At 41.6% G+C, this 23,385-nt stretch overlaps 2 protein-coding genes across 2 annotated transcripts in view; one reads left to right on the top strand and one right to left on the bottom strand.

Moving 5' to 3' along the window:
* Positions 1-19: 19 nt before the first annotated feature.
* LOC141009724 (cadherin-23-like) overlaps positions 20-23,385 on the bottom strand; it is a 163,818-nt gene continuing 140,452 nt past the window's right edge. The window contains exons 34-47 of the mRNA XM_073482415.1: positions 23,244-23,345; positions 22,792-22,941; positions 22,003-22,131; positions 21,569-21,697; positions 21,258-21,485; positions 4,823-5,044; positions 4,608-4,727; positions 3,752-3,932; positions 3,529-3,662; positions 2,917-3,126; positions 1,668-1,775; positions 953-1,055; positions 353-478; positions 20-261 (exon numbers count right to left, since the gene is read on the bottom strand). Coding sequence (XP_073338516.1) covers positions 20-261; positions 353-478; positions 953-1,055; positions 1,668-1,775; positions 2,917-3,126; positions 3,529-3,662; positions 3,752-3,932; positions 4,608-4,727; positions 4,823-5,044; positions 21,258-21,485; positions 21,569-21,697; positions 22,003-22,131; positions 22,792-22,941; positions 23,244-23,345 — 2,184 coding nt within the window. The remainder of the gene's footprint in view (positions 262-352; positions 479-952; positions 1,056-1,667; positions 1,776-2,916; positions 3,127-3,528; positions 3,663-3,751; positions 3,933-4,607; positions 4,728-4,822; positions 5,045-21,257; positions 21,486-21,568; positions 21,698-22,002; positions 22,132-22,791; positions 22,942-23,243; positions 23,346-23,385) is intronic.
* On the top strand, positions 8,278-20,250 carry vsir (V-set immunoregulatory receptor). Its single transcript, XM_073482450.1, has 7 exons — positions 8,278-8,545; positions 14,254-14,667; positions 14,965-15,018; positions 15,110-15,220; positions 15,469-15,496; positions 16,107-16,282; positions 18,450-20,250. Exons 1-7 carry the CDS (start codon positions 8,458-8,460, stop codon positions 18,485-18,487), a joined length of 909 nt encoding a protein of 302 aa, XP_073338551.1. The 5' UTR covers positions 8,278-8,457; the 3' UTR covers positions 18,488-20,250.

Here is a 23,385-nt window from a genome sequence, read left to right as displayed (position 1 = left end):
CATTTTGCTCCCAGCCCACTCATATACAGATCATTAGGCAGAAGATGATCCACACACCAGTGGGGCTGTTCTCAGGTAGTCGGACACTGAAACTGGATGGGCTGAAGACAGGAGGGTTGTCGTTCTGGTCCAGGATGGTGACTGTGAGCGGGACGCTGCTGTTTAGACCTCCTACATCCTCCCCAACCAGAAACAGCTCTACCCGAGGCTCCTGAAACGCCTCACGGTCCAACCTCGCCCCCTGACGCACATGTATCACACCTGGAGGGAGATACAAAGACATAAACAACTGCATTACAACTTTTTTTTTAATGTCTTCCTCTGTCTATTTGCTGAAGAGTCATTATGTTACCAGTATTTGCATCCACAGTAAAGAGGTCCTGCCTGGCTCCCAGCAGGTGGTACTTCACTACAGCATTGGGTCCAATGTCTTTATCCTCAGCCAGAACTGGCCCATTTAACACTGTTACAGTGTTGCCTAAAGGAAGGGCAGAAATAGAGGTGGAGAAGAAAAATGATCACAGTCAGGTTTGAATCTTTTACACTAAGCCAGCAGCCTCATGTTGATGTAGCTGCTACAGATTCAGTCGTTTTTTCTTGAGAGTTGGCAACAGCAAGATTTGCCTTTCTATCAACGATGAAGGCCACTGGTAAAATGTTGCTGCTCTGATAAACAAGGAGCTAGCTTGTGAGTCCTTGGTTACAGGTTGGTGTATGTTGTGAACAAATCCCTTTGAAAATGCAAACATTCTAGCTCACCCCTACCTTTCAAAGTGAAAAAAAAAAAAAAAAAAAAAAATCTTCACTGAATGTAAGCCTTGTGTAAACAAAGCCAGGAAATGGGGGAGACGGTGTACAAGACAGTGTGTTGGCAAGATGCTCTGTGGTGCAGTTACACATTGCCCCCACTCAAGGGAGAAGAGAAAGATAGACACACCAGCGTGAGTGCTACCTGCTGCAGAGTTCTCTGTGATCTCAGCCCTGTAGCTGCTCCTGGTGAATATGGGTCTGTTGTCATTCTCATCCAGGATGGTGATCACCAAGAGGTCTGAATCCTGGTGGTGTGAGACAGAAGAAGTAACAATCTTCAGAGCAGAGGATTATGTTGTTGTGAAACATCAGAATAGAGTGGTCTTGCAGGTGTTTTGCTTTGCACAAACCCGACTTTCACAAGTGTCGGTGGTTGGCTTTTTTTTGCAGCTCTGGGTTAGAACAGTTTCTCACCTTTCCCACAAAGACAACACTTAAAGCATCTCACATTGTTTTTGTTGCCAAAAACCTTGCAACTGCACTTTGAGCATTTCTCATGTTTATTTGAAGTAAATAGTGTGCATGAGATTCGTATTATTAGGAAAGATACAACACTTGTACTGTAGGCCCATAAAACCAAGCCAAAGGCTACAATGGTACTTAACTGCACAATATTTAATTTATGCCATTCAGGGTCTCTCAATCAAACTCAATCAAAACAACGAAATCAAAAGATGTAGTGAGATGATGTGACGTAGGGTGCACCTCAATATGAATTACTCAAAAACTGACTTGAAAGAAACAGGTTTTAAATCAGTGGCAGTGCTTTACAATTGTTTCAGTGGTCTCTCTGTGAAACTGCCAGTGTTTAAATGTGTGAACACTTGAAGCGTACGTGCACAGGAGAGTGAGATTACCCTGCGAGCGATGCGAGGATTCTCAGGGTTGTCTTTGACAGTGATGGTGAGTCTGTACTCTGCCACTCGCTCTCTGTCCAGTCGTCTGTTCACCTGCACCACACCTGTCTGACAGACACAAAGAGGAAGAGGTAAGCCATCACACATTACCTGTGTAAACCCACATACTACAACAGTATTTTCTTCAGTCTTTTCATATACAGCATTTATATTTATATTTATTGTATATGTGGTGATATATTTATGCCATAAATTGACAAATGTGTTTGCTGGAAACATCTGCTGATCTGTTAATATCTTTGTGTCAAGGAGGTGATATCTACAAGACTGTAGATGAAAGGGAGCAGCATCACCTGCCCCAAGTCATGTTAAACTGGCAGCTGGCGTGTGTGATCAAATCTGTGAGATGCCAGCGACAAGACTCACACTTGCACATGCTTCCCTTTTTTTTCCCACCTGCTCCACCTTCACCGCATTAGTAAGTTGTTTTTCACTGTTCAAGTTCCCATGTCAAATGAGAGTTTAAGAGTCTAAGAGTTTTTGTCACATATGTCTTGTGTGATGTCATCTATATTCACTGATTTGTTTGAAACTGGATCACATTTTATGCCAAAATATTTACAGTTTATCCCTGATACACTCTGCCTGCTCTGCCTTACCTCTCTGTGATTTACATTTTCTTGATGGACAAATAGCTTTACTTGTTGCTAAAGTAACCGCTAACTGCTGCCATTAGTTAGCTTGCTGCAAAAAAAAAAAACACCTTGGTACTGTATTCCCTCTTGCCAAACTGGCCTCTGTTGGTCTTGGGAGGCTGTATGCGGTCCTGGTCTGGCCGTGTTCACGGGGGAACTCAAGGGAAGAGCCAGCTAATCGTATTGCTAGCTGCATGGTTGGGGAGGGGCAGGTCCCTAGCCAACTGTTTTTTTTACAGAAAACACGTAAATATGCTGAACCAAATAGCACTCCACCAGTCGGTTCATGGGAACTCTAAAGAGTTTATTTCCAGGCTGAAAGGCTGTGTTTTACTGCACTCTCTGGCTGAACGTTTCAAGCCTGTTTCACCCTGTTGGGTGTGGTTGGATTTGTCAGATGTGTTGCTTTATTGTGCTCTGTGCCCAACAGTGATGTCAACAAGTCCTGGAGTACACCGGTACGCTAGTGCAGCACGCTGAAAAAAATCAACTAGATTAGCAAAGACATGTTTCTAAGGGGTTGTTGGTGACTCCACACCACCTCTTTATCTCACCGTGTCATTGATGTAGAAAGCTCCATCACGGTTACCAGCAGTGATGTTGTAAGTGAGCAGCGCGTTGCGTCCGCTGTCTGCGTCTCGAGCTCGGACTTTGGCCACAGAAGTGTGTATGGAGGCACCTTCGCTCACGCTGGTGTTGTGAGGCAGGTTCAGGAGGACTGGGTCGTTGTCATTGATGTCCCTGACGTGGACCCCCACCACCACCTGAAGGAAACACATCAAGACAAAAAATAGAACTCCTAACTCATGCCTTTTCACAGTCACTCTATCTAGATTGTATAAAATAATGTTGGACAGATCACACAACAACTCCTTATAAATCCTTCAAAAATATTAATTAGGAGCTGCACAAATGTTTACATTGGATGTACATGTAAAATTATGATGCGGCCCAAACATCTACTGGGGATTTTTTGTTTCCATAGTATATATGGGCTAATACTACCTTGCTGAAGTAGTACACTACAATTTTTTCAGTATGTGGGCCGTATGTTGTTATTGAATTTGCAGCACAGAGGTGAAATTTGCAAGATCATGATTGCTCAAGAGGATATGGTGAGAGTGTGGGGCCGATTGCATGTGTATGTTTGCGTAATGAAGGCCCACCGAGCTGTTGCGAGACGGGGTTCCCAGGTCTCGGGCAGTGACTGTGATGTTATAGAAGGCTGTTGTCTCTCTGTCCAGCTCGACGTCCTTTCTCACTCGAAGCTCGCCCTCCACTGGAGAAACCATGAACTCATCTGACAGGAGGATAGAGAAACACGCTCAGAGACACATAGTATGGATTTGATAATAAATCAATTTCTCGACAGAACAATCCAATACTGACTCTGGTAATCTCCACCGGTGATGCTGTACTCCACTTTGCCGTTGAGCCCAGAGTCTTCATCACTGGCTCTCAGAGTCCAGACCCGTGGTCCTGGCTGGCCTTCAGTGACCTCAAAGGGTCCTTCATAAGCTCTGGGGAAAGTGGGTGTCACATCGTTCACATCTAGGACATTAACCAGCACCTGAAGAGGGAGCAAGAGGGGGTGTTAAACACATCTGTTATAAGAGAGGTGACTGATGAACATCAAAACTAGCTCTCTCTCAGCTTTAGCATGTATGACTACCTCTACCACTAGTATCATCATAGCATAAATACATTTTTGAAGGTAATAGAAAGATTTTCACAATTTGGACATTAAATTCAAAATGACTTTCAAGGGTCCTGTGTCTTGAGATCTTTGAGAAATCTTTGTTTCTACTGACACAAATACACATTATAGATTGCATTTATAAGACTAGACTTTGGTGTTTGGAGTATCTTTTAATCAGGTCTCTGCATTTAATCTCAAAATAGAGAGCTAGCAAGGCCATCCTTTATTTTTTTAAATGCCAAATTGCACAAAATGCCAATTTCTACATAGTGTTGCTTTAATCTTTCTTTTTTTTTTTTTTAATAAATCAATTCAATGCTTCATTTTTAAAGTGAAAGTTGATGTCTTTGAATTGCTCATTTTGCTTAAGTCCAAAGGTGGAAGGTATTTAGTTTATAATTATATAAAATATATACCGGAACCAGCAAATGATGAGCATTTTTGCTCGCATTACTCTACTACTCAGTTCATCAACCAATTGTTTCAGGTTTAAAATCTAAAATGTTAAATCTAATTCTAAATACAAAATCATGTGTCTCTGATTACTGTTGTGCTGGATGTCAAGCGAAGAGCAGGATTTGGACACTGGTCCGTAGCTGTGACAACCAGGGCGTAGTGTCCATTGCTGATCTCGAAGTCCAGCTCCTTTACAGCCGTAATCCTCCCCTAAATGCACACACATGCACATCATACACAGAAATTAGTGTTTTTGTTTTTCCAGTTGCCTGTAACACCACAGTATAACAGTTATCATGTCTCACCGTGAAGCTGTTTATATGAAAGGTCTGGATCAGGTTGCCGTGAGTGATAGCATATCGCAAGGTGCCGTTCAGATCCTCATCCGGGTCGATGGCTGTCACCGTGGCGATGGTGGCACCCACTGTGTCTGGCCCTTCGCTCAACACTGTGACGTACTCCTCCTCAGGAAACTCTGGGGCGTTATCGTTCTCATCAACAATGTGAACATAGATGGTAGTTGAGGTCTGCGTGAGAAACAGAGAGACATGGGAACAACTTTTACAGCTGCTTCTGCTATTAATGGCTTATTGTATTAAACTGACAATATGTGATTCACTTCCAGCATATGGTGTGAGTGGGCCTGCAAGTGAGTTACAATTTGATCTTGTAATCTATTCATCATTATAACAGTGAAAGATTTTCCAGTCATGAATCACAGCTGCAAAATATATAATTTCAGCATTTACACCACAGTGTAGTCACATCACAGTATGCACATGTCAGGCGAATTAACTCAAACATGTTCTGCGACAACTTTTTTCTGCTTGATACAAAAGGAAAACTCACAGGGTTCCCATCAGTGACTAATCTACAAAAGAAGTCTGTCTGGTATAGCTTAATTTACTCTGATTCAAGGGTTGTTTAATACATGGGAGTTTGTTGCTTATGAGCGACTTGTAATCGATTGATCGCCGACAGCAGGGTCTACTTGGATTGTTTGATAAAGTGGTCCTCTACAAAATCACCCCAATCATCAGATTCATTCTTCCCCAAAAAAGTTATTCAAGTTACCTTGTGAAATATCCTGTGTTTTTTCATGTTGCAATTATATATTGCAGAAAACCAACTTATTGCAATGCGGGTTTTCTCCAATATTGTGCAGCCCTATAATGTATCATCATATTAGAAAGCAAAGATCACAACAGGACTCTAGTTGAAGGCCAAACCTACAAAACAGTAAGATAATCTGCTAATCCATGTCTATTATTCAAAAATAACGACTTGACAGCAATATCTTGTCAATCATCAGTAATTTCTCCAAACACCTTTTCTTCACCTCACGCTACAACCACTCCCACACCTTCATACATTGTTCATTACAGCGTGACTCATGAGGTTTTTGGCAAGCAGGTAACATACAGGTTTTGCTGTCTTTACTTATGATGGCACATGTGACATCCAGGACTGTAGACTGGAGTGTATTTTGTTACAGCAGAGAGAAGATGCTGTAAAGGAGTCAAAAGTTCTGATTCCTTATCATTTCATCTACTCCGCCTAAAACAAATGAATCTAAAAAATGTGCTTCTTTGGCTCTAATGCAGCGTGCAGCTGCAAAGTAAGTAGTAACTAAAGTTATCAAATAAATGGAGTGGAGGGAAAAGTACAATATTTGCATCCAAAATATAGCAGAGTGGACGTATAAAGTAGCAGAAAATGGAAATGCTCAAGTAAAGTCCAAGTATCTCTAAACTGTTCTTAAGAACAGCACTTGACTAAATGCACTTAGTTACATTCGATCACTGCTCAAAAGTAAGTGAAGTGGAAGAAAAACAGTAGTGGATCCTGAATGAAACCACTTCACCAAACCACTGAGACAATCTGATACATAAGCCAAAGTATCATTGTGTGGAGTAAAGGTTGAGTGTTGACTTAATTCCTGCTCCACCAGTCTGACCTCCCAGTTCTCCTCCCAGTTCTCCTGAAAAGACGAACCAACTGACAGGCGCCCTCAGGCTGGTGCAATTTTAGGAGGCCGTTGGAATTTCATGATACTGTGATTTCTGCTGCAAGCGGTTTGTTTGTACGTGTTATAGAGCAAACACTGACAAATAATCAGAACTGAGGTTATCCAGAATGACGCTAACTTTATACTACACAAAATATGCTATATTCATTGTAGTGGTGACAAATTGTAACTACATTATTTTGGCATGCAGTTCAGTTTATTATCACGTGGAGATCTGCTCAGCCTGTCAAGCCACTTTTATAATATCATCTGTGGCACATGGTTAGCTCAGCTTGTGTTTGAAAAAACAAGGACAGAAAGTCTTTGTGACAGACTGGGTGCTAGGTGCTTGCAAGATATGGACATTTTTTAAGTCAAGTCAGTTTTATTTATATGGCCCAAAATTACAATCACATTGTAAAGTCATGTTAAGTTTCTTAGTGCACAAAACATTTCTGGAGCTACACAGCAAAACAGTGTTGCAGCTTTCTCCTAAAGAACTGAAGCAGATGGGGACTTGTTCTAAAATGTCAAAAAACAACCAGAAAAAAACAAATTTGAAAAGACATTTTTTACACCCTTTGGTCGGTGCACGAGCTTGACTGCGAATCAACGGTGTAAATAATGTATTTTCAAATCCATTTGGGATCTCGGGGCTGCCAAGGACTTGGATTACAAGCTGTAAGGAGCCAATTTGATGTTATTGTCTGGGTTTATGTTTTTTTAACATTTAAAAACAAGTCCCCATCTACTTCCGCTGTTTAGGAGAATGCTGCAACGCTGTTTTGATGTGAAGCTTCAGAAATGTTTTGTGGACTACGAAACCTCACCCGACTTTCAGGATTCTGCAGAGAGAGAGAGAGAGGGAGATAGAGAGAGACTAGATAGAGACTGCCCCCTCTCAGACACAGTCTGACCAGCCTCACAACAACACTGCTCTCCAAACACCAATCAGAGTAAAGCAAATTATAACACAATGTAAAGAAACCTATCTGGAACATTGGAAAGAAGAAACTAAAAGCCAAAGTAGATCAGAATGTTATCTAGCCCTAAAAAGAGATTATGAATTAGCAGAATATCTCTCTACTGTCAGAGATAGAAAGCAGAGACAGATCCTCACCAAGTACAGCCTCAGTGACCACAAACTGACAATCCAAACAGGAAGACACAAAAAATCATGGCAACCAAAAGAAAACAGAACTTGTGGTCACAGTTCGACAGGTGAGGTTGAGACAGAGATGCACTTTCTCCTACAATGTAAAACATTCAATGAAACAAGGAACATTTATTTTAACAAGTTCAACTCTGTAATCTCAGATTTCAAAGAGCTGAATGACGTCTCAAAATTAAAAATACTCCTGGGAGAAGGAGACAGGGCATATCTTGCTGCCCAATATGTATCAACGTGCCACAACCTGAGGGACAGTGAATGACCGACACACACACACACACACACACACACACACACACACACACACACACACACAGGATATACTGTATATATAATTAATGTAAATCAATCTTGGTGTTGTGTTGGTGTTCATGTTGCTGTTTGTTGTGTTCTGTCCGAGTGTTTGGACAAGTTGTGTTTTGATGCTTTGGCAACATTGTTGTTGAAACTTTCATGCCAAATAAAGGGAAAGAGAGAGAGAGAGAGAGAGAGAGAGAGAGAGAGAGAGAGAGAGACTGACAGTAGTGGGAGGAGCTTCTTGCTTCAGTGTATCACGTTGCTTTAGCGCTGCAAAGTTCATTTGAACCAAATCAACTTGGAGACAAAGTGACAAGGACCTGTCAGCTACCTCTCTGTGCTTTGGTGTAAAGTTGTGAGAGTTTGTTTAGTCCAAGAGCGAAGGGAGAAAAACTTTTTAAAAGGTCTACTTGTAGAATAAGAATAGTAGTGAGTGTGAGTGAAACATCAACATCCAGTCAGCCATGCAGCGGGGATTACCCTGTCGGACATCACTTTGGGGACAGACGCTGACGCTTTGGCTCAGCTCTGCTCTGCTTTACATCGCTGGAGGTAAGCGCGACTTAAACTATTGTCAGCTGCTGTTTACTGTCCGGGCGTGTGTGAACTTGTAGACATCTGTCTTTTAGTGACTAACCACTGGACTGAGCTCACTGATGGATAACAATACGTTTTGTTTTTCCAGCTCGTTAAGAAAGTCAGTGACAGGCCGAGGTGTAAACCTCTGTAGTAGCCTCAGTCTGGACGTCTAAAAGCATCCGGGTCATTAATAGGAAGTTTATGTATCTCAAGTGTACACAGGGTTGTCAGAAGATCTTGTGTAAATACACAGCGTGTGTTTATTTTTTAATAACCGCGCTCAAAAAGTGCGTCAAGGTGGAGCAAGACCTCGACGTGAACCTTCTGTAAAGACTCTTTTTCAGAAGCAACTGCAGATGTGTCCCTTATTTTATCTCATTTTTATTTCATTTTATTTTATTACATTCATGTTGTCTGTGTGGAGTGAACACGTTTTCACGCTTTTCAGACTGGGTGCGCTGCTGTTGTTTTGAGACAGAACATCTGGTGTGAAGCTGTTTTTAAAGCCCCTCCCATGGGATGTAGAGGAGTGTAAATCCACCTTATACTAACTCTTTACAACAAAACCGCAAATTGAACACTGGCCGTGGACGTTTTTAGACCGAGGGGTCGTAAAATATTCAGAAACATACACAACTTGGTACATAAAATCAGGGAAGCATTCCTGGGCTGTGTGCGCCTGTGTATGGTGAGTTTAAGGACCTGTGCCTCCAGAAATATATAACTTGACTGAAATGAGCTATGGCAACATTTTCACGAACAAAAAATAAATAAATGAATAAGTGTGTAATCAGCTTTAATCAAAACGCAGGTATTTTTTTTAAAGGACTTTGGCATTGCTTGAAGTTTAAGGAACTCAGGCTGGAGGAGACTGGAGAAACAGCTGTTGCCTTCAGGACTTAGGCTGCTTCACTTCAAACACCACTGAAACCTTACAGAGGTTATCAGTTGTCGGCTTTAGGATTTGGTTTATGTAGATAAGTCTGTCAAAGGCTACCACTGATGTTTACTTAACTTTAAGTCTGATCCACCCCACACAAAAATCTTCATATATGTTGTTCACAACATGTTTAAATTTGAAATGTTTCCAGATGCTAAGATATCCATTAAAAAATATCTAAAGTCAATCTGTAGTCCATGTTTTTGTGTATAGCTACAGTTTTTTTTAATCATGTATGTAGACCTATAAAACTCAAGAGGCTCCTATAAAAAGTCTAACTTTAGGTCTCCATGGTGCCCTCCCTTCAGCCCTGTTATGTCGTCTTTGTTCGGAAGTTTCCTTCCTTTCAGCCTATGATGAAAACAGCTGTTTGTGCCACGGCCAATAATGGGTTTCTCCTCTGCAAAACATGACTTGAGATAAACATGGCAATAATCAGTGGCTCTTTTCCTCTCTGTCGAGATAAGCATTTAACTCCCTGTGCAGGACAATGCCACAGTCAGAAATGGTCAATAAACTCCACAGGATGTGAGCGCCCACTCCCTCTCTGTCTCAGCTACTTTCTCCTCCTGTTGTGTCAGAGCCTCTGTCGTGCATTGATCCCCTGTCCTAAATTAATAAGTCATTATTAGGGTGCAGCTCTAAAAAAAAATGGTTTCCTGGGTCGATCTCATCGACGGGAACAGGCCTGACCGGGGAGGGACTGTCAGTGAGTGTGTTGACGTGCAGCAGCTGTGTGGGCACACACTGCATGTGCATGAGTAATAAGGAGACAGTGGAGGAGGGGGAGTTCCTTTGTTCTTCTCTGACTTTTGTGGGTATCACAAGGGTCTGTCAAACATTTGTAGCTGAAATCTTGGTGTTGGATGCTTAATATGCAGCGAGTATGACTAGGAAAAAATGCCCACGCACATCAGTGGCCCTCACACTTCTAGTAAAGATGCGTCTCCCACACTGGTGATTCTCTGAACAGCCCAAGGGTATGACATTGACTGTCACTGAGAGAGCCTTGGCTCTGCTTTTAGTCACAGCATTAAAAAAACAGCAACCTAATGTGGCGTAGTGGGTAAAGATCTAAAATATATATAATAGAAACAATATAGCCACACTGTCAATAGTAGAAAGGACCAAAAATGAGAGGGGAAGCAGGCAAACTAGTTGATGATAATTAGGTCACATTCTTAAAACTATGTAATAGTGCACTTTTATTGTTTCAAAAGTATAAAAAGCCCATATACACTTTCAAAATGACATTTCAGCTGTGTGGTTGCTGCAGTTAAATGAAAAGTGATGTCTATATAGAGCTGTCATTATGCAATCCTGTAGTAACGTAGCTAAATGTGTGACGTACATACAGAGGAAGTTGTTTAAGTCGTACTTGTGCAAGTAAGTTTATCACAAATTGGAACACAAAGGCACAGCAAATGACTATAATTAAATGTCATGGTTCCCTGAACATGGTGACCTGCTTCATTGACCTGTAACCACTTCCTCTTTTGACTTGGTAGAGCCTGAAGTTCCACATATTAACACTTCCTATTGCTGAAGAGATGCTTAATGTATGTGTTTGTTTTGCCAAGGGGCTTCACCTGAAACTTTCTGTGTGTGGAGGGGCTAATCTGGGGTCCTCCTGCTGGTTTCATTAACGCCCTGTAATGGGTTGGATAATCATTACCATTACAGTAGGTGTGAAAAAGGTTGGGACTTGAGCTGTGTTTGTGGGGGGGAGAAGCAGCCGTTGTACAAACACAGGTAGAGAAACTCATGCCAGTGAAAGGACAGTTGATTTACCAGCAGAGTTTGTTCAGTAGCCTGTGTTGTATCATCACCTCATTAATACAGAAGAGTAATAAAATATACTCTTGCTGTTGTAGATCAAATAGTTAAACTTGGTATGAAGACATGTTTAATTAATTCACACAGGCTGTGCTGCATGTCTGAATGTAAGAAAGCTGTCAGAGGCAACATGTCCCAAACAGGTGGCATTCAGGCTTAAAACAAAGGAGAGCCTGTTTCTGGGCCCTGAGGGGCTATCAGGATCCTGAGAACGGAGATCAGAGAAGGAAACTTAGCTCTATAATGGAGCCAAAACTCAGATGTCTGGTGTGCACAAGTGACAGGAACCTTGTCTGTACCAGACACGGGGCAAAGCTTGCTGTCTGTTTATACCTGATTGTAACCACATCAAGCCAGCTCAGAGTGCCGACACAATGTTAACACCACCCAGCTGCCACCTTATATGCTTTCAAATCACATTCTTTGTCACTAAAGCTATTTAGAAAGGTCTGGTCTTGTCAGTAAGGCATACCTGAAATACTTCTGATTATGATTATAATAGTATTTCCCAGCTGGCAACCTCACCTTAGATCAGGCAATATTTAGACTTAAATGTATATTTTAATGCATTCTCAACAGAAACTCTCCCTCCTTCAGCTGAAATCCATCTCCACTAGTGTAAATGGGGTCAGAGTTGTCAAAAAGAAGGGCATTGAGGAAGGCAGGGCGGGTGTGAAACGGGAGAGGCAAAGGGCTTCCCCTCCTATTGTCCCATCACGCAGGCAGGAACAGCCGTGGGGGCAACAGTTTCACTTTAATCACCCTCCCTGGTCTTCCTATTGCTTTTCCTGGCACACAATGGCTACTCCACAGCTCAGTCACACACACAGGAACATGGCACACACCTCACACTCTAACACTTACACAGGATGCACACATACTGAATATACAAACATTCACAGCTAATCAAAAAGCAAAGGTCGCTGGCTGGTCAGCTACTGTATTTCCACTCCAGCAGAGTGTAAACCAGCCACTTAAAATAGTAATGACATTTAAGACTAAAACAATTCATGTGCTTCCTCGTTTATATTCTGGCTGACCCAGAAGGCCTGCTGCATCTGCTGCCCTCTCAGGAAAGCAGTGGTACTGCATAAAAACAGCCAATACTTAGGTCATGGTTAAATCTATAGTGCATCAAAAAAAAGCTGCTGCTGCACTGCTCCCTGTGGGTTTATACTATCAACCATGTTGCAGTCCAATCTGTGATGTAACAGCAGCATGTGTTTTGTTTTTGATGGCAGATGGAGAACACCTGCAGTGACATCATTACTGATTGGGGTGTAGGTAGAGGTGCAACCTGCTTGAAATTTTCAGGCTGTAAAGAGCTGTGCAGCAGCAGCTGGAGCTTTTCAGAGTCAGTATTAAGCATTAAGGAGCCAGACAGAAGCAGGAGTGGGAGGAGTGGGCGCAGTGTTCGCGTGTCAGGACAACTCAGGAAGGAAGTCCACTCCTCAAATACTTGCACACACTCGTGTGTGTGTGTGTGTGTGTGTGTGTGTGTGTTTGGAAGGTGACGGGTAATCTCTGATCCATGGTGCCACTGCAACAATATGCACTTGCATGCATGCTTCTCTTTCACTGCAGTCCACCCCCACACACTCACACGTAGCCTTCCTGTCTCCTTTGCAGCGCTGATCATTCTGGGATGCTAAACCACACCGCAATCTGTTACAGACAAGGAGGGTAATGATCTGTTTAAGACAGAGAGTGACAGAGCTGGTCTCTTGTTGTACATGCTGGATATATGAGAGTCATTCATTATGTGTGTTAATGCTGCACCATGGCTGTGTAGTGTGGGGCCCTTATAGAGAGTGGTATTATATAGCAAGGTTTACAGAGTAGTTTCAGAGGGCTTAGCCTGGGGATATGTTCGTTTTGTTGCGTTATGAAATGAAATAATCATTCAGAGCACACATTAAAGAGTTTGTCTATTTGTGCTTTCCACTGCTGCACTGCAGAAGTCAAAAAAGGATGTGGTTGAAGGCAGTATGTGAGAGGCAGGACGGTTGATGCAATATGTAGAGAAACATCTCACAGCTGTATATTTGGTTTCCTGAATGTACTTTAAAGGTATCAGCTGAGTTTTCTGAGAAAGACTATATCATGGCCCTTTGTGGGTAATCGGACCACACAGCAATAGTCAGTGTATAATGCAGAAACTGCAGAACACAAGTCCGTTTCTATACATTCCTTGGTTTGAAGGCTAAACAGATGTCACATGAGGTCTTGTATATGTGTATCTGTAGCTGTCTGACGAGAACAGGCAATTTAACTCCCACAGGATGTTAGTATATTGACTTTAGCTAACCACAGTACGAATATACAGAACAGGAAACAAACTGTGCTAACCCAAAACGCACAAAAACCAGGAAGCATGTAGTGTTCAGAAATAGGTCTTGGAACATTGTTGGACATTAAGTCCATGTTGAGATGCAGTTTTTGTACTGTGATTATTTGTTATGACTGGTAGTACCAGGCAGGAACTTCATCCCACTCAACTTTATTTTATGAACTAATTTAAATAAAAGTGTGATTTACCAATTTCCTTTTTGAACATGTTATCCAATGATATCAGGGCCTTTACAAAATGTTACTCTCCAAATAAAAGAAATCAGGGATTTTGCAAAGAACATCATGAAGTACCTGCATTAGCAGAAATGATCTGTAAACTTGATGATGTTGGTTTTTATCTTTAACCCTTTTAAACTCTGGTTAGATGTACTGTTCCATGCAGCTTCTGAATATAACTCTTGTAGATTTTGTATCGTGGAAAAATTTACTGTCACTGCCTTCAAATTAAACTTGTGACAAACGTGTGACTTTTTTACTAAATATACCTCCTTATTTCCTCTGGAAATTATATATATATGTACATATTTATTCCTTACTTGTCTTCTCTCTCCAGCTAAAGGCGAGATGTCCCACGCCCACTCCACACTGGGTGTTTCAGCCCCCCACCTGTACTACACCTGTCCCGAAGGTGCAACTGTCAAACTGCTGTGTAACCAGAGAGGTGCTGCCTTGCACCACAATGATATCTTGAGGGACAGCTGGCTTTTCACACCCCACAGTGACCAGCACTGTACAGGACGGATGGGCCCACGCCATACTGTCCTTGGCCATTTGCATGGCAACCACAGCTGGCCGCCCGGATTGCATGTTGGAACTTCAGGGCAAAACTTCTGGCTGGTTCTGCAGAACGTTACCCACGCTGACCAGGGTCGCTACTGCTGTATGGTCCTCGACATCCAGGTGGAACATAAACATGGCTCCATCGTGCAGAAACCTCACAGCCACATTGTTCTTCAAGTTACACCACGTAAGGACATCAAATGTCTGGCTGTGAATGTGTAGGAAGTTAGTACATGGTAAATTGGCCAGGGAAGAAGTTAAACCATTGTGGCCTTTGCAATGTCGCTAAGTAGGACAGGTTTATGTTAGCTACCCATATTCTACATTATGTGGTCTATACGAGATCTCATTGTGGTCTATGACGTTGTCCATAAATGTCATATAGTGAGGGGAATGACAACTGTTGCATTTAATGGGCAGAAACCCAACCCAATGCTACATTGTATATGAGAAACAATATACTTTATTTGTTCTCTCTTTCCAGGGAGAAATGATGGAACTCAAAATTGCACTGTCTGGGATCCCACGCCACCTGGAGGTACGTCACCTCATTCAAGCCTTCATAGCCAATAGATGACTTGCTAACTATTCTGTTTATTTTACTCTCAGTCTCTCTGTTGCTTCCCCAGGCTCTGTGCCAGTGGCCCTGGCTGTAGCAGCTTGCATCTTGGCTTTGCTCTCGCTGCCTCTTATTCTGGTGCTTGTCTACAAACAGAGGCACAGCGCCCATTCGAGCAGACGTATGTATGACTGATATGCACAAACAAGCGTACACACACACAAAATCGTTTCCACGTCCATGCAATGGGTCGAATATAAATCTCTCACACTGGGTTCCCCATAGTGTTTTGTCCGACACACATTTCCTGTCAGTGAGGTGGATTAACTGTATTTCACACAGTACGAAGCACATTCACACTCAATCTGTAGTGTTCCGCTCTGTTTCAATTCATTCACAATGGCCCATTTCCTGTTTCCTCTCTCCCAGGTGCACAAGAGCTGGTGAGGATGGACAGGTAAGCTTTCCCACAGTCTGTCAGGCAGCTGGTTACATTGACCAGCTACAAAACACAGCTGCTCTTTAGAATAATAACACTGTGTACATGGATATTCTACTGTTTGGTGACCACAACATTTCTCTCACAATAGTTACATTTTAAGCCAAACAACCTGATGACAAAAATGTTACAACACTGCAGATCATTCCTATGAACCATTGTTTGCCAAAGGTCTACATAATGCTTTCAAACACCAGCAAAACATTATTACAATCAGTTGGAGAATTTACTTTTATTACTATACAACAAAAAGGACTTCTGCCCAGAAAATCTGTGGCCTTTACTTGTCTTTACACTGATAGTTGTGTGACTCTGAAATATGTTTTGTGGGAAATGTATTGGATTGCTTTTTGGCACAAAGTGAAAGGTTTTTACGGATCACAAAGAACAACTTAACATCATAATTATTTTATGTACACAGCCTACCGTAAACCATTTTGGTGTAGTATTTAATGTTCTAAATGTCTTGAGCAACAGATGAGTGTTGAAACTGTTACTTAGGTCATATTTGCAATGTCTTACTCATTGGGATGCTTCTCTTTGTGTGCGTGTATCTGTGTGTGCTCAGTGAGGCTCATGGCCATGAGAACCCCGTGTTTCTTGGGGGATCGCCGCAGATTAAGACCCGCACTGTTTCTCAAATCATGACCAGGCAATCCTCAGAGACAGGACGCCACCTGTTGTCTGAGCCAGGAACCCCCTTTTCACCTCCTGCGCATGGGGACGTATTCTTCCCAATAGAAGGTAGGAGACAAACACAAATCTAGGGCTGCAACTAATGATTATTTTCATTATCGATTAATCTGCCAATTATGTTCACGATTAATCGTTTGGTCTATAAAATGTCAAAAAAATGCTCATCACAGAGCTCAAAGTGACATCTTCAAATTGCTTATTTTGTCCACCCAACATTCTAAAACCCAAAGACTCTTCTTTTACTCTCATAAATAACAAAGACAAGCACCAAATCCTCACATTTAAGAAGCCGGAATGAGCAAATGTTTGACATTTTTGCTTGAAAAATGACTGAAACAATTTATCGATTATCAAAATAGTTGGTGATTAATTTTCTTTTGATCAACTAATCAACTAACTGTTGCAGCTCTACACAACACAGCGTCTCTTCATATAGGGCACACAATATTCAAGCCAAAACAGAGAAACTGATACAAGGTAAGATAGGACACATTACCATTTCTTGTTTAGAGACGCTTATTAAAAAAGTGGAAAAACAAAAAAATCACCTAGCATAGGCTGAGGTATACCATCATCAATCCTATTCTCCATTCTCCTTAGCCTGTCTCATACCTCTATCGGATCAGCGCAATAACACAAAGAAAGCTGAGTATGAATTATCTCAGTTTTGGAGTGTGCGTGCACTGTATCCATTTGTAGGTCATGCTTTATCAACTACATTCTGAAAGCATTCAATCTGACTCACTTGTTATTCACTTTTGGTACTCAAATCATGTACAAAAGTACTTATGTATTCGCACGCAATAGTGTTACACAAGGACATAGTTCTGGGAATACGTATTTCAAAATGTACAGTCAGTATGTTAAAAGACTCTGATGCAATCAAAGAACAACCCTGGCTTCTAATACTTCTGCTGAAACATCCTGCGTGTGGTGGAAGTGTTGGCGGAAAGATGTTCACATTCTTGTGCAAAACTGCACGCTCACACTCAAACCAGCTGGGTTGTCTCTGATATGAAAAAATATTTGTCGTAGGGAGTTTAATTCCTCCTCCCCACACACCCGAAACCAGCTCCTTATGCTGTCATCATCTGAATTCTTCTCTAGCCTCGCTCGCAAGTCATTCTCAACCCATCAGCGCTCTCATTTAACACTAATGGCCCCTTCAGCCGTTCTCTCCGACTCGACTTGAAATAATACTGAAACATTAGTTACGGTGAAGGGGTTCAATCCTGAGTGTTTTTCTACTGATTCCCGGGGCACCTGCGCAGACATTCCAGGCATACTGAGGTGTATTGCCCCGTTTCCTGGCAGCACGGTCTGTGATGGTACAGAAGCAGACTTACTGAATATCCACCCTAAACCATCACATATGTTACTGCTATGACCCTGAACAGTTTAGTGTGCAAACATGAGCATGTCTCATTAACACATAAAGGAGTTAGTCTGTTGACATTTTGGCAAAGTATAGATATAAGGTAAAACTAGGCCGCAGATGCTGCAGTTTTGCCCTGTGTGCCCAAATAGAATTCTGGTAATGTGTAAAAATGCTGATAGTGGGAAAACCGCTGCTTATGATAAGTGACAGATGGAAACTTCCGCTGCCTGATTGCCTCTCAGATTATAGCTCTGCTTCTCCTCTAAAGAGGCCCACAAATATTGATAAAACTATCAAAAATCCTCAAAAAAAAACTGTAACCATATCTTACACATTTTTCAAGGTGGATTTTCCCTGCAAGGGCTCATTTCCTTCAGCAGTCTAGAAAACGAATGCAGAATACACGGCCTGTTTAAGGTTTCATGTAACGTGGATAAAGCCTCACTTCAGTTTTTGTCTTCATCTTTTTTGGCCCGCTGACCTTCAGCTGAGCGGAATTTGACATGCAGCAGTTCCCTCTTATCTTCAACATGTTGCAACTCAGACGTAGAGCCTCATAGTTCCCCTTTGTAATGCTTTTCCAGTGAAACACGTCATTTTCTGAGAAATCTATTAGTCGGTCTGTGTACAAGTCTATGGAGAAGGAGGTTAGGAAACAGAAATTATGACGGTTTTAACAAGATCTGTTTTGGAAAGATTTTGGGCAGGAAGTCCTTAAAAGTACATTTCCACATGTCAGCATACAGACATGAAATGTGCGTTTGTGCAGGTTGATACATGTGGATTACCTGCTATCACACCTGTGCTCTCACTGACCTGCACTGTTCTCTATTCCAGACAGCATCCTTGAGTCTCCAGAGTTCCTGCAGGTTTAAAGGGGGTCGAACCCTCGTTCATTGCTCTAACTGCTGATCTGGAGACAGTCCTGCAACTCTCTTCCTCTTCTGTCTCACAATAACTTCTGCCGGGATTGTCGTCTGTACATTGTCTGGACCGCAGGAGGGAACGGAATCCGTTTTCTTTATTCAAAAAAACTATTTCCACCTGCAATAACAGCTGGAGGCTAAAGCAAAGTTTTGCTTGTGAGTGCTTATGTTGGGCGGGGGCTGGGTTTGTTTGTGACGTTCCATCTAAACATTGACAATGGCTCATGGACCAACAGGTGCCCGATGTTTGAGAAGAACCCTGAGTGTTGAGGGTCCCGCCATGTTGCTTGGGTTCTTCTGTATAATTTGGCGGTTAAAAGCGTAGCTGCCTCAATGACACCAACAAGCCCCCCTGTTATGTTACAATACAAGAAGCCTTGTTTCTGTTCAGTTTCCTGCCAATACTATCCATGACAGAAGTGATAAATATTAATTTTCACTTGCCGTCAGTTACTGGAGTAAACTTACTTTTGGTTTTGTGTAGCGCTGATGATGAAAAAGGAGAATAACCAAAACTGTCCAGTGAATGTGTCTCACTTCAGTTTTAATAAGTCAGTGGGAACACAAAATGAACTGGAACTAAAAAAGATGATGTGTAACATTTTGAACTAATCAGAGGTGTGAAAGCGACCTCAGGTTTTCTCTCATCCCTGCTATTGTAACAAAGTGCTCGAATAGCTTCATACCAAAGGAGGCTCAATCGTCAGAGAACTGCCATTATTCGTGTACAAGTTGACAGTAGTTTGTTTTTAAAGCTTTACAATGTTTCCCTTTACCATTTCCACTTGGCCTCAGCTTCACTTCTCTTCTCTCTTTCCTACCTCAGTTCCTGTCAGCTCTGCTGCTCTAAATATTCTCTCTCCTTCCTGTACTCTCAGAATCACAGCACTTCACAGTGGCCTTAAATACAGTATATTCAGAAAGTGCTGAAAAGTGCACTGAGTATATGGAAAAAAAAACTGTTGGTCTTCTTTGATCACAGTGGTTTATGAATGGCATTCACACTTGTGTACAGTTGAGTAATAAAGAAAAATGTGGAATGTAGCCTCATAGATTCACCATCATAAAACAGTTTAAATCACTGCCGTCTCAACGCTGTTTTTGTGAATCTTTTCCTTTTTTTTGTTTTCATGTGCCTTGATTTATTTCTTGGGATGATTATGTTAATGTTAATTTGTATTTTTTTTTGTGTGTGCAATGGAATGTTAAAAAGTAAATATTGTTTAGCACAGGAGTGGAGGAATGGCATTGAAATGTTAACCAAATCTTATCAAGGTAGAATGAGAGAAAATAAGGAGTGATGCAATGATGTTCTTGCTTAGTCTACGTATGTGTGATTGTGAGAAACCACTGGTGGTTTTGTCATATTGAGGTAAAATGTGTACAGCAGGTGTTCAGTGGAAATTATCTCCAAATGATGTGTAGCAAGTGTGTAGGACAGGGTATTATGTATATATGGTGTGTGTGTGTGTGTGTTTATAAAAACTGGGTTATAGTTTCAGGAGTTAGTTTGTGGTCTGGTTTAAATGTGTGTGTGCACACTTGCATGCAATGTTGCACCTGTATGTGTTCACTGTCTATTTTATACTGTAAAAAACTTCCATTAGACATCGACACAGAGCAGTTCTGCTAAAGCCTGTTTGTTCTATATATTTCATTTAAATTGTCCCGGTTGTAGCTTGTATAATAAAGTGGAGCTCTTAAACCTTAAAGCCAATGTGTCGTCTTTGAAATCATTGTTCCTTTGAACTGGCAGGTCTCCAAAACCATCACTACACACGGACGTGCTGCACTTGCTGCCTAGGGAGCCATTACAGACGGAACAAGGTTGTTCCACTTGTGTGCCTCTAAGATGGTGTACACCAGAGGGAGACTGGCATTGAGGAGAGAAAATGATAAAACAATCTTAGTATCTTGTTTTATGAGAAGAGACAGAGAGCTGGATGGGAGGAGGGGATCTCTGTTGCTGGCCATTTCCTCCCTTCAGTGCTTTTCTTCAGTTCCACATTAGCTTTTTATAACATATTAGCAGGAGGATCATTATCATAGGGTTGTACTGTGTGACCTAGACAGGCAATCAAAAAATGAAAAAAAACAGCCACATATGTGCAACTTTCACTAAATGCATGCATATATGTAGGTAGCTCATGCTGTCTGTGCTTTTAAATGTTACATTTCTAAACAGGAAAAGCAGCAACACTCATCTTCCTCTTTTGGAAATTTAACGTGTGGCTTTCCTGTTTACAGAAGGTGCTTCCTGTGCCTTCACAGCTGATCAGCTCACACAGAACATCAACCAACCACTGTATTTTACCTTAGTGCGGACTATGTGAAGAAGGTAGAGCCGCCCAATTAATTGAAATATTATATATTTGTCAAAATAATTGCAATACGATTGTTTTAACCATATTGTGCAGCCCCAACAGAAGGTCTTTCTATGGTCCACATCTGATTTGTACTGTATCTTGTCTTAAAGCAGGAAGAAAGAGTTCCTAAGAGAGTTCCCAAGTGATAGGTCTCTGCCAAGTTCAAGTCACCATAAACCGATCAGATTGATGCCCCTTTATAGAGGTTACTGCGTTTTAATACACTAAAAAGGATGTTTAAAGATACATTATTTTTCATCATAATATGAAGACTTAAAAAAACAACAAGATCTAGATAATTGTATCTGATATGTTGAGATATCAGATAACAGATGCTGTTCCTTGCATCTTACCGACAGAGGTGGCGTGCCGTCATCTTCCACAGTGACAGTGAGTCGGTACTCTTGCTGGCGCTCTCGGTCAGGAGGGGCCGGCCGTGTCACCATCTCTCCGGTCACGCGGTCCATGCGGAAGGTCAGGTCCTGGTTTCCAGCGGTGATATAGTAGAACAGCATGGCATTGGGACCGATGTCTCGGTCAGTAGCCATCACACGGAGGACTGACGTACCACCTCCAACATTCTACAATACAGCAAATACAGAGGTAAGTCAAGCTTGGATATAACGAATATCATGCTGCATGTGATGCGTGAGGGCATCCCTACCTCACTGATGCTGACGTTGTAGCCCCTCTGGCTTTCAATAACAGGTGCATTGTCATTGACGTCCAAGATATTGATGGTGAGGGAGTGATCTGTGTGTCTGGGAGGCGAGCCATTGTCGACGGCACGCACCTGTAAAAGCATACACATGCACTGGTGTATACTAGTATGTAAGCTTGACCATACATTTGAACACATTGCCTAAAATCACAGCGTATGCACTAAATGTCTTTGTGCAAGATGCTGTGTCATTTCTTTGATTTGAAAATATTGAATTGAATGATATTTTGAAATGATCAGATCAGTTCAAAACCTAATAAATGGTCACACATTATTTGTATAGGTCAGTGTGAGTAAAAAATAAGTGCCTACGAGTCACATGGCCATATAGATTTGTGGTGAATGATGTTATAACTACATGTGGATTGCTGGCTGACCTTCAGTAAGTAGCGGTCTACTGACTCTCTGTCCAGAGGGGCATTGACATAAACCTCTCCATAGGTGTGGTTCACTGTCTTGATCTTGAACACATCTTCCATATTGCCTGCCACCAGAGTGAAATTGACCTGAGAAAAAGTAATGAGTCAGAATGAGACAAGGAGAGGGTGGGACTGAGAGTGAAAGAATAAAAATGTCACATGACAACAGCAGTTTATGCTCAGTCAGAAACTCTAATCATAAAATTACACATAGTGTAAAAATAGTTTAAGAGTTGTTTTTGACTGTGCAGGTTCTAAATCTTGAGTAAATCCCAGCACAAACAATCAATGGTTAAAAAAGATAATTGCGAAATCATAACTGAGAGACAGAATTAGCACAAGCAAAGTGAAGAAAACTAAAAAAGCTGTCTGCAGCATGTATAGCAGCTAGAGGTGATGAGAAAAATGCTTTGTGGTCGACTTTAGTGGACCACTTTGCTGAGGTCTCAAAATCAGAGTAAGTTGATGTGAAACTGAGGGAAGCTCCGTTTGACTTAATGGACTGTAATCTGCTGAAGTCAACATTTATAGTACTCATGTCATATGAAAAGAAACATAAACCAAAATGAGTCAAATATAAGTTGTAACTTATCATATTCACTCTTCTGAAACCTGGTAATTCTTGGGTGATGGAAATTCATTAATGTTTAAGTGCCACATGTAAAATCTTTTACATTTTAATTGGAGATTTTTTTTGTATCCACCAGAATGAGTCAGTTTTTTCCCAGCGTTGCTCTTTATTCCTACCAGTCCGTTTAAACCGGCATCTTTGTCCCTTCCCAGCACCACTGCCACTTTTTTCCCCATGGGAGAGTTCTCTGCGATGTCCACTGAGGTATCAGATGTGATGTCAAACTCTGGACTGTTGTCATTCTCATCCAAGATGGTGATTGAAACCTGTCAAGAGAAGAGCTCAAATGTCATCTGGCAATCCAAATCTTGCCAGATCAACGCAATACTTACCTATGACGAGAATCAAATGGCCAAAACCTAAAAATACTAAGACACAGAATATGAATACATTTCATGCTGCGTTTAAAAAGAAGAGCAAGTCTTACCTTCTGCTCTTCCAATGAAAGATGCAATGAATAAAAGAGGAATGACATTAAGCTTTCTACAACAGAACAGACACATACTGTAAAATAGAGCTATATAATTGAAAAGAAAGATGAATGAACACAATTTGAAATGAAGCGTACCACAGTGGAGTCCTTTCTAGGTCCTCCATCATCAGCTACAACAGTCAAGGTGTACATGTCCCCCCTCTCTCTGTCCAGCAGGCCGGTCACTGTGATGCGACCCTGAAACACAACACACATCAGCAAATATTTCCACCTTCAT

The sequence above is a fragment of the Pagrus major genome, chromosome 15, assembly GCF_040436345.1.
Source record: "Pagrus major chromosome 15, Pma_NU_1.0".
Lineage (NCBI taxonomy): Eukaryota > Metazoa > Chordata > Actinopteri > Spariformes > Sparidae > Pagrus > Pagrus major.
This window is presented reverse-complemented; position numbering and strand designations above follow the sequence as displayed.

Excerpts from the sequence above, each read along its gene's own strand:
- vsir (XM_073482450.1), top strand. The coding sequence starts at position 8,458 with ATGCAGCGGGGATTACCCTGTCGGACATCACTTTGGGGACAGACGCTG. Across the intron at positions 8,546-14,253 it reads TCTGCTTTACATCGCTGGAG|CTAAAGGCGAGATGTCCCAC; the intron begins GTAAGCGCGACT and ends TTCTCTCTCCAG. Across the intron at positions 15,221-15,468 it reads CAGCGCCCATTCGAGCAGAC|GTGCACAAGAGCTGGTGAGG; the intron begins GTATGTATGACT and ends CCTCTCTCCCAG.